General features: G+C 43.8%; 1 protein-coding gene across 1 annotated transcript in view; it reads right to left on the bottom strand.

Annotated features, from left to right (window-relative positions):
* Positions 1-204: 204 nt before the first annotated feature.
* The window catches only part of LOC116987728 (sodium-coupled monocarboxylate transporter 1-like), a 28909-nt gene continuing 14182 nt past the window's right edge, over positions 205-14931 (bottom strand). Inside the window, exons 10-17 of the mRNA XM_033043959.1 lie at positions 13804-13925; positions 11441-11511; positions 11011-11097; positions 8332-8528; positions 7159-7262; positions 5106-5206; positions 893-961; positions 205-536 (exon numbers count right to left, since the gene is read on the bottom strand). Of these exons, the coding sequence (XP_032899850.1) occupies positions 501-536; positions 893-961; positions 5106-5206; positions 7159-7262; positions 8332-8528; positions 11011-11097; positions 11441-11511; positions 13804-13925 (787 nt within the window). The 3' untranslated portion in view covers positions 205-500. The remainder of the gene's footprint in view (positions 537-892; positions 962-5105; positions 5207-7158; positions 7263-8331; positions 8529-11010; positions 11098-11440; positions 11512-13803; positions 13926-14931) is intronic.

Genomic DNA, 14931 nt, shown 5'->3' with positions numbered 1-14931 from the left:
GTTTAGTCTCGCCGATGAATAAGAGGCCACATATTGAACGACGGATACAGTAATAGATAGCTATTTTTTAGATCTGCTGTTATCATAAACAGTTTGTGGGTTCTAACATTTACTGTCATTGGAAACACAAACTTTAAAAGTTCATGAATCCATGTTGCTAACAATGCTTCTGTTTATAATTAATAGATTTTTAAACCTGAAGTAGGGACAATGCAATCAGTACTGGCAAATCACAGTGGGACATGGAACATAGACATTATACGAGAAAAAGTCGTAGCTGGCCTCATAACCCCATAGTTACATTCTCATCACAAAGCCAACTTTACAACATATTTAATCCCATGCTAACTTATTTTCAAAAATGTTAATAATTATTTACTTCCTTTCCAATTCAATTAATAGATAGCCAGCATCACCGCAAACATTACATTTCATATTTTGACCTTTGTTGTGTGTTTATAACTTCTTGAGTCGCCAATGTTCAAGACTTTCATCACTATTTATTTGGGCACCAGCGGCTGAACAGACTTTACATTCTGTAAAAATTGAGATAAACGGACATTACCAAATATGTATTTTCTCTAACCAAACTATTAATGTGATTGCAACATGAAAACATCGAGATAGAGCAAGGGGCAGAGTGGTAGAAACGGAATCCAAACCACAAACGTTCCAGGGGAAACCTGCACAAACACCAGGAAATATTTTTTAAATAGCAAATACAATTATTCAGGATTAGAGGTGCAACATTTTCATAAGGGGGTGAATCAGAATTCTTCAACTTCAGATATTGACATTAAACACACTTACAACATAATGACACATCCATTTATTCCCTAATCACTGCTTATACACATTCACAGCATGTGCCACAACAGCTATGTGATTTTACCTGAGTATTAGAAGAATGGTGACCTGTAGTGAAGATTGTTTCAGGAGTGGTTTCCAACAGTTCTATGGCCTGTGAAGAAAAAAAATTTCAATGAGTATCACTCAAACCTTATTTTCATCCCTTCAATGATATTCAGAACTATGAACAATTATGAATGGAAGTTTGGAAAGCTGAATAACTAATGTTTAGAGTTTACATACAGTTGGTGTTAAAAAAAGAAAAATAATAAAGAAAAAACTGGAGGATAAAGAATGTTCGCAAAGCAGACAAAGACAAGTTTCAATTGCGGTTAGGGAGTATTCTAAATAACATGAGTGATTTAAAGGAATAAAGGGAATTGAGGTAACTTCTTCTTATCGAATCTACACAAGAGATTAGAAGTTGTTCAGACAGAACTGAACACACACATGTCTGTCTTGTCGCTTCTTGTGCGTGGTGGTGGAAGGATTGGTGGAAACAGGGCCGTGATGAGAACGCTCTTTCCTTGACCCCATTGAGGTAACTGAGACACAGCTTAGCCAAGAGCAGAATGACACCAGTGACACCAACACAACAGAAAGTTCCAACTTCACCGTGGGCAAGACATCGAACAGAAAAGACATCAAAACGTGCAAAAACATTTTTTTTATGCATGATTCACAATAATTTACACATTCTGTTGTGCTGCCGCAAGTAAGAATTTCATTGTTCTATCTGGGACACGACAATAAAACTCTCTTGACACTCGACTAAAAGCAGGCGCATTTTCAGAGTGGACGCTCTAGTGGAAACTCATGGGAACTACACTCCCCCCCCGTGCAGGACCTATACACCAGGAGGTGCAGATCTAGAGCCAGCAAGATCATGAAGGACCTCTACCACCCCAGCAACGGACTGTTCCAGCTGCTACGGTCAGGCAAGCGCCTCCGCTGTCATGCTGTGAAAACAGAGAGAATGAGACGGACTTTCTTCCCACAGGCCATCAGGGCCGTAAACTCTGATCTCACCGGGGCGTAATTACTGTTGTGTTGTGTCTTTTTATTTTTCTAAAATGTAAATACTGGTTCTGTTCTGTTCTGTTGTTTTGCACAATCCCGCACGCATTGCCACTTTCATTTCACTGTACGTCTTGTATGTGTATGTGACAAATAAAGTTGACTGACTGACTGAGCTAATTACTAATTTCTGTTCCTGATTTCAGGAAAGATGGAGGGGAAAAAAAATAAATGTTTCGGGATTGCAACATTCATTGAAGATTCGGTGAAATCATCGGGTCTGAGAAATGTAATGAGGCTTTTGGGGAATTAAAAGTGACTTGCGAGAAAGTAGAGTAAATGTGTAATTAGTTGGATACTGAACTTGTTGATAAGAAGAAGAACATTCAGAAGAGTATTGCAGTGTAGAGAGGTATTCGTTTTTTAAAAAGGGCAATCCTTTGGGTTCATTAACCAATGCATTCAAGAATGAAGACCATAAACTGGGTTGTCTCAGAAGGACAATTGTTTTTCCCTCCTGGGTTTAGGAGGACAACAATTGTCATAATTAATGAAGCCTGAAAACTAGATTAGAAAACAGTGTGCCTTTCTTGTGTGAATCATGCATAAAAAAATCTTCATTTGGCAAAGATTTACAAAGTGGATGTTGGTATTGAGGATCAGACTAGGAGCCAGTAAAGGATAGGGAGAGAAAGGCAAGGAGACTACGGTTGGCCAGAGAGAGTAGTGGAGGTTAGGATTAGCCATGTAAATGGGTGTAAGATGGCTATCATCACTTGGATATCAAATGAAGTGGGGGGGAGGGGAATACCGTGTGAAGGGCCATAGGTGGAGGCAAACACAAAGAAAACAGGAAGTAGACAAAAAATGCTGGAGAAACTCAGCGGGTGAGGCAGCATCTATGGAGAAAAGGAGTAGGCGAAGTTTCGGGTCAAGACCCTTCTGCAGACTGATGTCGGGGGGGAGCAGGAAACAGAAAGGAAGAGGCGGAGACAGTAGGCTGGGGGAGAGCTGGGAAGGGGAGGGGAAGGAGGGAGAAAGCAAAGACTACCTGAAATTGGAGAAGTCAATGTTCATACCGCTGGGGTGTCGACTACCCGAGTGAAATAAGAGGTGCTGCTCCTCCAATTTACGCATGCCAGCGCAATTTACCAGCATAAATTGGAGGAGGTGCACCTCATATTTCACTTGTCTCTAACAGTAAAGCTAGCTTCGTAACTCTGTGAAGGAAGGAACTGCAGATGCTGGTTTAAACCGAAGATAGACAGGAAATGCTGGAGTAACTCAGCGGGACTTCTTCAGAAGTCCGAAGAAGGGTCTCGACCCGAAACGTCACCCATTCCTTCTCTCCAGAGATGCTGCCTGTCCCGCTGAGTTACTCCAGCTTTTTGTGTCTATCTTCAGAACTCTGCGAGCTCTACTCCATTGGCTGCCCTCTTCTGCCACAAGAGGTTCACACAAGTGACATTAGGACACTCGCCGCCCTTGATCTCACATCACTACACGTGCCTTAGTGGTGGCATCATTAAGCTTGTATCACTAGCGGCTTGTTGTATGTGAATGCTACACCGTGGAGACCTTGCAACAAATTTGAAGAAGCTCAGAAAAGTGCCAAATTATTCACCAACATTGGGAAACACACTGAACTGTAAGATGTTTAATACCTGCACAATCTTAGTTCATGCATCTCGCCTCTATGGTGGCATCTAGGGTCGCCAACTTTCTCACTCCCAAATAAGGGACAAAAGGTCAAATTAAGGGCCAAATTCCCGAAGGCAATTTGTTGACCGACTCGGCCGTGGCTGGGTGAGTGATGAGATGGCCCGGGTGCTGGACTGCACACAAAGCCCAGCCCGGCACCCCATCTAACTCATGAACCGATGATCGGCCAAGAGAAGGAGGGGTGGTGGTGGTGTCGGCGGTAAGCGAAGGTCCGAAGGTCAGACAGCTGGCCGGGCTGCTGATCGACGGGGCCACGGGCAAGGAGCTGCTGCTGCACTCCATGGGCTGCACTACGTCGGGACGGGTGAGGCAGGGCCGGACGTGGCGCTCCGACCCCACAGTCCCCTCGACCCGAGTAGTAGCGGTCAAATACGGGACAAGGGTGGTCCCGTACGGGACAAACCAATTTAGCCCAATATACGGGATGTCCCGGCTAATACGGGACAGTTGGCAACCCTAGTGGCATCTCAGATCTTGTGAAAGGTCCTCAATAATACAACAATCACCTGAGATTACATGGATCACCAATTCAATTTTCAACGCTGAGTTTGTAGTAAGGATCTCATGACTCAAAGCCAAGTGGGCTCAAAGCCAAGTGGGCTCAAAGCCAAGTGGGCTCAAAGCCAAGGGGGCTCAAAGCCAAGTGGGCTACCTGAAATCCAAGATCATAAGCTAAAGATGCAAAATAAATCCTATTAATTTCATGGAACGTGACAAAAGTGAGTCCGTTTTGTTAATTAATGACAATGGGTTTGATATTTTCTGTTGTAGCTTTAGGTTTGAAATCTGGATTCCCAAAGGAACAAATTGCTGTTCACCAAAGTTTTACAATTTAATAATATTGAGACTTGCAGTGTGGAAACAGGCCCTTCGGCCCAACTTGCCCACACTGGCCAACAATGTCCCATCTACCCAATCCCACCTGCCTGCATTTGGTCCATATCCCTCTAAACGTGTCCTATCCATGTACCTTTCCAGCTGTTTCTTAAACGTTGCGATAGTCCCTTCCTCACTACTTCCTCTGGCAGCTCATTCCATACACCCACCACCCTTTGTGTGAATGGCACATGCCCATTCCTTCCACAAATGCTGTCTGAACCACTGGGTTCCTCCAGCACTTTAGGTTTTACACAATACTCCAGCATCTGCAGTTTTTGCATAGGAAGGAACTGCAGACGCTGGTTTAAACTGAACATAGATGCAAAATGCTAGAGTAACTCAGCAGGACAGGCAGCAACTCTGAAGAAGAGTCTCGCCCCGAAACATCACCCATTCCTTCTAAGCAGGTCCGAAGAAGGGTCTCGACCCGAAACGTCACCCATTCCTTCTATCCAGAGATGCTGCCTGTTACTCCAGCATTTAATAATTTGGCCATTTAAACATATTAATATTATTAAGACACAAGTGTCTATCTGCAGATCTTTGTGTCTTAATAATATTAATATGTTTAAATAGCCAAATTATTAAATTGAAATCTAATGATTAATGAGAGCTTGGTTGAATGATAACTATCTTACCGTCTCAGGCAATGGTTCAGCCGGCTTCTTTCTAAACAGAAACTCGTGAATGGTGTGAAATACAGGAGCAATGAGTTCTTTATCCACGTTTTTGCTGCCTCCTGAGGTGGGGAGAACAGGGTTATTGATGACGGCAGCAACAATGAACCGACCGCATTCAGACTGGAGTTTCTAGCTTTTGGGTAAAATGCTATGTTGAAATTGTTCAACAGTGAAGATTAAGATGTTATGGAGCACAGACATGTTATAAATCAGTAGAGGAGACGAGCAATCACTGTGCATTATTAACATGTTTGAAGACATTTATACAGGAAGAAATTTAAACCATGGAAATTTCACGGAAGTTATCATGTTGTTAATTTGTTTAAGAAAGAACTGCAGATGCTGGAAGCATCGAAGGTGGACAAAAATGCTGGAGTAACTCAGCGGGTGAGGCAGCATCTATGGAGCGAAGGAAATAGGTGATGTTTCGGGTCGAGACCCGGAAGGGTCTCGACCCGAAACGTCACCTATTCCTTCGCTCCATAGATGCTTCCAGGTCTCGACCCGAAACGTCACCTATTGCACATAAGGTCACTGGGTCATAGGGCTCGACGCACGGAGCCGCTGGCTCCAACTGGAAGACAACCGTAACTTCCGGTATATGTTATTAATGCAAGAAACGCGTACTTTCCTACCTGTTAAAAACCACCAAAATGTTGAATTTTTGCGCTGAAAAAAATTGTGGAAGTCGGGGTAAGTGTGAATGATCGCGTTTGCTCACTGCATTTCATCAAGTAAGGCATTATTTGTGTTTTTTCTTGATTCCTTTGGTATCTAAAAATTCTCAGAAGTGATAAATCTGGCTGTAAATTTTTCTTCAGATGCGTTTTCATTTTGTATGTAAAAACCCACTTGGGAACCATGGGCAATTAAAAAAAATTACAGCCAGATTTATCACTTCTGAAACTTTTTAGATGCCAAAGGAATCAAGAAAAAACACAAATAATGCCTTAGTTGATGAAATGCAGTGAGCAAACGGCCAATGTTCGCCAATGCACTCTGGCTGTTGTTGTCCCTTCAGCTCTCGCTTCTATCTACCGTCATTTCTCCTCACTTTTGGAATTCTGAAGTAGGTTAAATGTCTCTCACGCTTATCCCGATTTCCATAATTATTTACAGCGCAAAAATTGACAATTTCAGTGGGTTTTAACGGGCTCGCTACGCTGGTAACAACGGTAAGTGCCTACCTGCTGTACATCGCGTGTACTCCATTTGGAGTAGCGTAGCAACAGTACGGGTCATGGGTCGTGACCCGACTGCCGTGAAACCTCCCTATTCCTTTACTCCATAGATGCTGCCTCACCCGCTGAGTTTCTCCAGCATTTTTGTCTCCCTTCAGTATACATATTGATCTATATTATACAGTTCATCTGCATGTAACTGGTAAGCAACGAATGTTGTGTACCACCCCCATCGGAATATAGCAACATAATTGTTAGGATTCTCCACCGCACTAATCCGCATCATCCCATTCATCCAGTCTCCTGGACAAAGAATTGTGAACAACTACAAATTGTTTAATAAAAAGGTGTGGCACGGTGGCGCAGCGATAGAGTTGCTGCTTCACAAATTGAGAGACCCCCCGGTTCGATCCTGACTACGGGTGCTGTCTGTACAGAGTTTGAATGTATCTCTCTTGACCTGCATGGGTTTTCTCCGGGATCTCCAGTTTCCTCCCACACTCCAAAGACGTACAGGTTAGCAGGTTTAATTGGCTTGGCATAATTGTAAATTATCCCCAGTGTGTGTAGGATAGTGTTAGTGTGCGGGGATCGATGGTCGGAGCAGACTCGATGGGACGAAGGGCCTGTTTCAGCTCTGTATCTCTAAACTAAACTAAAACTAAAAAAATGATTTAATGTGGAGCACCAGAGATATCTCATATGACATGAGGTATGAGATACTCTCGGAGTGGAATGAATAATGCGATCTTATGCAAATATTGATCAAGGTCAATGCCAACTAACAAGACTCCAGCTTCTAAACCCTAATATAATTTTATTTTACTTACCAGTAACCATACTAACCAGCAAACCGATTATAATCGTAAGCAGACAGCCAACAGGGGTATAATATCCATAGGATAGTGAGCAGACGTTTTCTATCATGCTCTCTCTAAAAAAGATTCAAAACATTTATGATAAGAGATTTTATATGATATGGATAATCTGTGAATCTTTGAAATGGGGTCTTTATGTCGGAAATTGAGTCATTATCACAATATGACATTTAACTGTTCCTGCTGCTTGCACTAAAACAGGAGAAATACTCGCTGTAATAGATCTCCAGCATTTTTGTCGACCTAGCATTGAGTTTGCTTTCAGATGTGACTTGCAGGTTAATTTATTGGGAATCCTGCACCAGTCCCTTTGCACCTCAATTTTCTTGGCTTAATCCCATGTCCTTTGATCCACTCAGTATTAAATAAGTATTGATCTCAGCTTTCAATGTACTCAATGGCTGTGAATTACATCACACTCTGGGAGGAGATTCCAAAGTTTCACAAGTCTTACGGAAGAAATTTCTCATTCCAAACTTTTGAGACTGTCCTCCAGTTTAAAACATTCTAAAACCCGGGGAAGAGTTCCCGTGAATCCATCACGTCAGGCACTTTAAGAATTCCGTACATCTGGTATAAGTCCAAGATGTGGCTATGCCTACTCTTTCTACGAGTTCCTACTCTCCAGGAAGCTAATATTCACATTTCTGGTTTTGCTTTTTGTTATTTACTGCACGAGTCACAAAACATGGCTGCACTTTTCCCATTGATAGACACAAAAAGTTGGAGTAATTCAAGTAACTTCTAAGCCTAGTGATTCACAAAGTCAGGATCTGCACCTTACCTGTGTAGGAAGGAACTGCAGATGCTGGTTTATAGACACAAAAAGCTGGAGTAACTCAGCGGGACAGGCAGCATCTCTGGAGAGAAGGGATGGGTGACATTTCGGGTCAAGAACCTTCTTCAGACCTGAAACGTCACCCATTCCTTCTCTCCAGAGATGCTGCCTCACCCGTTGAGTTACTCCAGCACTTAGTGTCTACCTTCGATTTAAACCAGCATCTGCAGTTCTTTCTTACGCAACTTCAGTGTCTTCCTAGGCACCTCCCATTGTTGTAGATCTATACATGCAGTGAACAAGCAAAATGGAAAATGAAATGATTCAGTGTTAACTGACTGACTTACGTTTTGTCCGGTCTCACCATGGTGGTGAAGAAGGATGATCCATTCATGGGGCTGGAGGTGGTGGTATTAGAGATGTAACAGCCTGCTATTGATGTTTTGAGTTTCCTTGTGAACCTTGCAGCAGCGGGGTACATTTGAGAACAGATTCCCAAAAATAATGAACAGCCACAAGAGATCAGCATTCCCACAAATGCACCCTGTGAGAATCAACGTGAAGAAAAGATTATTTCCGTGTGTAATAGAGAAATACAGCTTCACTAATCATTCTGTCTTTCTAGATATGTAGCAGTGGTGAGCTTCAGTTAACAATGGTCTAACCGTTGCAAATAGAATAGCTGCAGGCCCGGTGGCGCCTGCAGCTATTGCAGAGTTGCAGCACCAGAGACCCGGGTTCGATTCTGACTACGGGTGCTGCCTGTACGGCGGACTTTCCCGGAGACGCGCCCGGAGCTTCAGCGGCGGGCACAGCGTGGACTCTCGGCGAGGAGCGGGTGAGACCTCGCTGGAGGGGAGCGCTCCGTTACGCTGGCCCGCGGCAGCCGGCAGCCGGCAGCCTGAAGCAGCGGTCTGCAGAACTCCAGCTGGTGCGGCGTCTACAGCCCGGGATCTCACGTTGGGGACCCGGGGGAAGAAGCTTCCACCGCCGGCCCGCGGCCGTCTTCTACCGCGGGCGCGGTATGGACTTAACATCACCCCAGGAGGGGAGCTTCGACCGCCGGCCCTGCAGACTGTGGTGCTTCCGGCTGCGGCACGGCAGGTACTTTAAAACTTTGACCGCCGGCCTGCGGCCTACACCAGCCTGAAGCCGCGGTCTCTGGTTGGGAAGAGCCGATCCTGGACTCACCTGGACTTTGACTTTGTCCCTTACCATCTGGACGCCCGCAGCAACGGCTGTGGAGGGTGGTGGTCCCGACCACGGGGGAAAATGGAGGAGGACTGGCCAAGCTCTGTGCCTTCCACCACAGTGATGAATGCTGTGGTGGATGTTTGTGTAAAATTTTAATGTGGTTGTGTTCTTTATTATTGTACCGCTGCTGGCAACCCAAATACCACCGACCTTGGTTGTGTGGCAATAAAATTATTTCTATTCTATTCTACGGAGTTTGTACGTTCTCCCCATGACCTTAAGGATAGAGGGGAAATCCTTTAGGACAGAGATGAGAAGAACATTTTTCACACAGAGAGTGGTGAATCTCTGGAACTCTCTGCCACAGAAGGTAGTTGAGGCCAGTTCATTGGCTATATTTAAGAGGGAGTTAGATGTGGCCCTTGTGGCTAATGGGATCAGGGGGTATGGAGAGAAGGCAGGTACAGGATACTGAGTTGGATGATCAGCCATGATCACATTGAATGGCGGTGCAGGCTCGAAGGGCCGAATGGCCTACTCCTGCACCTATTTTCTATGTTTCTATGACCTGCGTGTTTTCTCCGAGATCTTCGGTTTCCTTCCACATTCCTGGATATTTGCTTATTAATGCAAACGGACTAACACCGGTTTCGTGAAGGTAGCATTTTTTTCATTTTTGTGTTGAGAATTGCCTTAAGGCCCTGTCTCACGGTGCGAGTCCACCCACCAGTGATCCCGAGTGAAAGAAAAAATCAAACTCGTGGTTGTCTACGAGATTCCAAGTTTATGTTCACGAGTTTAAACGAGTTCCCAGGTGTATGTCTAAGTTTGCCGTTTACTTCTCATTTCTGCGATGTACCAAGTTCCTCTCCTGAGTTGCTCTTGAGCCAACAACAGCACAGCACAAAACTAGTCTGAAGAAGGGTCTCGACCCGAAACGTCACCAATTCCTTTTCTCCAGAGATGCTGTCTGTCCCGCTGAGTTACTCCAGCATTTTGTGTCTATCCCCCATGGCTTATAATGTCACCTCACTTTGTAAAATCATTATCTGAAGAAATGTCTCCGCGCTGACTCAAACATAATCTATGTAGAACACGTTTCTCTCTGCTTCATATACGTGGGAATTCCCTCAGTATGGTCACTTTTCACGCATCCCGCCCGGTGTTAACCCTTCCCATCAATGCTTGAGCCCCCATCTTCGCTCTGTACCTTCAGCTTCATCGGCGGCTCTCTCCCAGCGAAAGTATCCAAGTTAATTTCAGACCCTTATATCCATCCATCCATCCATTCATTTCCCATTAAGATCTGACTAATCTTCACTTCTTTTCACTTCTGGCACTCAGGCCAAACGCACGAGTTACTCACGAGCCACTACGGTAAACTCACGGGCTACTACGGTATTACAACGAGTTTAAAAGTTTCAAATTTTTCCTTCAGGGGTAAATTTGACTCGTGGAAATCTTTCAACACGATGAAACATTTTTTCACGAGTTAACAAGTTTACCGAGTACCTGCTGTTAGCGTTACGAGTCGCTAAGTTACGTCCACGAGTTCCGACGTTCCCGCTACGTTAATTCTACGTCATTACCACAAGTTTGATTTGTTTTTAACTCAGGCTCACTCGTGGGTGAACTCGCACCTTGAGACAGGGGATCTACTGAGAGTTTACTACTTCTCAAGCTGGTGATCTATTTTCTCATTTCCACGTTGGCTTTGCCTGACCATTAACTTAACGTTGCGCCAATTATTTTGTTTTAACATAAGTTTGAGGTCTTGAAATGTTCGGAAATGTAAAACTCGTCCCAAATCTATTTTTAATACCAGGTCTTACCTTCCCATTACTCTTTGGAAACAACGCTGCCAGTGTGAATACGCCCAGTATAGGTCCAAGAATCAAGCCATCAAGACTTCGAGCTAGCTGAGTAGAAAAATGACAGGAACATTCTTATGCCAACAGGGAGAATAATATTGATGCCAAGAAAATGTTTTAAAAGTTAAATTACAACTTTAAAAAAAAGTTTAAGAAAGAACTGCAGATGCTGGAAAAAGCGAAGGTAGACAAAAATACTGGAGAAACTCAGCGGGTGAGACAGCATCTATGGAGCGAAGGAAATAGGTGACTTCGCTCCATAGACTTCGTCTGAAGAAGGGTCTCGACCCAAAACGTACACCTATTCATTCGCTCCATAGATGCTGCCTCACCCGCTGAGTTTCTCCAGCATTTTTGTCCAATTAAAAATTCAACTTAATTTGTAATTTACCTGCATTACATTTTCTTGAAAGAGGGATGTTAATGCTGCCATTCCCATTGCTGCAATTCCAGATATCATAGCTAAACAAAAGTTTAAAAAAATTAGAAACATAGACAATAGGTGCAGGAGAAGGCCATTCGGCCCTTAGAGCCAGTACTGCCATTCAATAAATGGCTGATCATCGAGAATCAGTACCCCGTTCCTGCTTTTTTCCCATATCCCTTTATTCTGTTAGTCCGAAAACAAGGGTTCCCAATCTTTTTCGTCCCGTTCACCCCAGGCAACTTTAATAGCACATAACAATGTTAATTCACTTATTTATGACTAACTAATGATGAACAGATACCGGTATACCAGAATCAAACACAGTCAGTCAATGAGAAAATATATGTGCAAATCCAAAACCAACAAATTTGACCACTTGGGCAGGCAAAATGTACCCCAGGTTGGGAACGCTTGCCCTAAGAGCTATATCCAACTCACACTTGAAAACATCTATTGGCAGGAACATACAGTGTACTGATATTCGGAACACTTTATTTTACATTTCCCCGCAAGTTAAATTGCTCCTTCCATCTGTCCAGACGTCCTTCCCTAACCCTCTCCATCTCCCTTCCTCCGAGAACGACCCACCCGGTTGAAGCCTGTAGTTACCACCACAATATGGTGGCGCAGCGGTAGAGTTCCCTGGGAAACCGGTATTCCCTGGGAAACATCTTTTCATTTTGCACTGTACAACTGTTGCTTGCAGGATGACAATAAAGGTTGATCGATTGATTGAGTTACTGCCCTACAGCGCTGACAGCGCCAGAGACCCGGGTTCGATCCTGACTACGGGTGCTGTCTGTACGGAGTTTTATGTTCTCCCCGGGGTCTGCGTGGGCTTTCTCCGACAACTTTGGTTTGCTCCCACACTCCAAAGACGTTCAGGTTTGTAGGTTAATTGGTTTGGTCGAAATGTTAAAACATTGTCCCCAGTGTAGGATCGTGTTAACCTGCGGGGAACATTGGGGAAATGGAAGAAATGGAAGAAAAGTCGCTCATATCATTCAACAGACAAGGGTGCTATAGGATCGCAGGGGCTCACATTATCCAACAGTCCAAGTTGGAAAAGCAATGCAACCACCCACCTCGAGGATGTTGCCAAGACGCGATGGTCTGAGCTACAGGAAGAAGTTGAGGAGGCTGGGACTCTATTCCTTGCTGCGCAGGAGGATGAGGGGTGATCTTATAGAGGTGTATAAAACCATGAGAGGAATAGATCGGGTAGACACACTGTCTCTTGCCCAGAGTAGGGGAATCAAGGACCAGAGGACATAGGTTCAAGGTGAAGGGGAAAAGATTTAATAGGAATCTGAGGGGTAACTTTTTCCACACAAAGGGTGGTGGGTGTATGGAACAAACTGCCAGAGAAGGTAGTTGAGGCTGGGATTATCCCGAGGTTTAAGAAACAGTTAGACAGGTACAGGGATAGGACAGGTTTGTAGGGATATGGGCCAAACACAGGCATGTGGGACTAGTGTAGCTGGGACATGTTGGCCGGTGTGGGCAAGTTGGGCCGAAGGGCCTGTTTCTTAACAGAATGAGTCTATGACTCTCGATGACCTCCTGACTTTGAGAACTTTGGATAAAAATACACCTTGGTCAAAAATTAAAGAATGATTGTAGAATCCTCCAATTTATTTACTCCTTTATATTTATCTATTTTTATCTATAAATTAGGTTTGCTCATCATTAAAATAAAATGGTGTTTTATCCTAACATTCAATCTTGTTTAAAATAGAGTTTGTTCTTCACACATCTGTAGATTGTGCGCAGCAGGTTTGCCATTGCTTCGATCTAAAACCGTCCAATTTCACCCCGATATCATCAAACCAAGATACTGTGCATTCTTATATATCATTGAAACATATAATGAAACATATGAGATTATTAAGAGTTTGGACACACTAGAGGCAGGAAACATGTTCCCGATGTTGGGGGAGTCCAGAACCAGGGGCCACAGTTTAAGAATAAGGGGTAGGCCATTTAGAACGGAGATGAGGAAACACTTTTTCACACGGAGAGTTGTGAGTCTGTGGAATTCTCTGCCTCAGAGGACGGTTCTCTGGATACTTTCAAGAGAAAGCTAGATAGGGCTCTTGAAGATAGTGGAGTCAGGGGATATGGGGAGAAGGCAGGAATGGGATACTGATTGGGGATGATCAGCCATGATCACAGTGAATGGCGGTGCTGGCTCGAAGGGTCGTATGGCCTACTCTTGCACCTATTGTCTATTGTCTATATGTCATGGCCAAGCATCTGGTCACTCTTTCTGTACTTTATATTCTGTCATGTGGGAGCTTCAGAAGCAGATGATATATAAAGGTAACCTAGAAGCTTTGAGATCCGCAGTCTCTTGTGTTCGGGAAAGTGTGCCCAAGATTTGCAGTTTGGCTTTATAATATCTTCCACAAAGACTGCAGCAATAGAGTTGATGCCTGAAGAGATTGTGCTGTGGACAAGAAAAATAAAGCAATGTTGAAATAAGATACAGTATGAACATATGTAAGAACATATAACATACAGTAAGATGCACAAGCACATCAATATTGATCAGACTGAACACTAGTACTGGTCTGAAGAAGGGTCTCAACCCGAAACGTCACCTATTCCTTTGCTGCCTCACCTGCTGAGTTTCTCCAGCATTTTTGTCTACCTTCGATTTTGCCAGCATCTGCAGTTCTTTCTTAAACAACTAGTTCTGGTCACATCTTTTGTCCCCAATCACTTGTTATCTATCATTAAAATAAATATAACGTTTTGTCCTCTCCACATTGGCAGTATACTTTGGGGAAAATTAGCACATTAAAAAAGTGGACTTTTACATCTGTCCATTTCACACATGTTGGCTCAACTCAATTCAGAATTGCTTCAGCTGTTTGGAACGAAAGTAAATGGACTGCTTGATATTCCTGGGATACATACGAAGGATGTACCTACTGATAGTGTAGGAAGGAACTGCAGATGCTGGTTTAAACCAAAGATAGAAGGGTCTCGACCCGAAATGTCTCCCATTCCTTCACTCCAGAGATGCTGCCTGTCCCGCTGAGTTATTCCAGCATTTTGTTTCTACCTAATGATAGTTCTCAGAGACTCTGGTACTAGATTGCAGAATGTTATGGAAAAGACTGGTTGCTACTTGCTCCCTCATTTCAGGAGTAAAGATACTATGCAGCTAACATTTCAGAAGCTATAATCATATCTACTAACATCCTAACATTCATTGTTATTACCACCAATTTACACTAATGGCACGGTGGCGCAGCGGTAGAGTTGCTGCCTTACAGCGCTTGCAGCCCCGGAGACCCGGGTTCCATCCCAACTACGGGTGCTGTCTGTACGGAGTTTGTACATTCTCCCTTGATTCCATTAGCCCTAAGAGCTAATCTAACTCTATCTTGAAAACATCCAGTGAATTGACCTCCATTGTTTTCTGTGGCAGAGAATTCCACAGATTC

The sequence above is a fragment of the Amblyraja radiata genome, chromosome 26 (genome assembly GCF_010909765.2).
Source record: "Amblyraja radiata isolate CabotCenter1 chromosome 26, sAmbRad1.1.pri, whole genome shotgun sequence".
In the NCBI taxonomy this organism is placed as follows: Eukaryota; Metazoa; Chordata; class Chondrichthyes; order Rajiformes; family Rajidae; genus Amblyraja; species Amblyraja radiata.
This window is presented reverse-complemented; position numbering and strand designations above follow the sequence as displayed.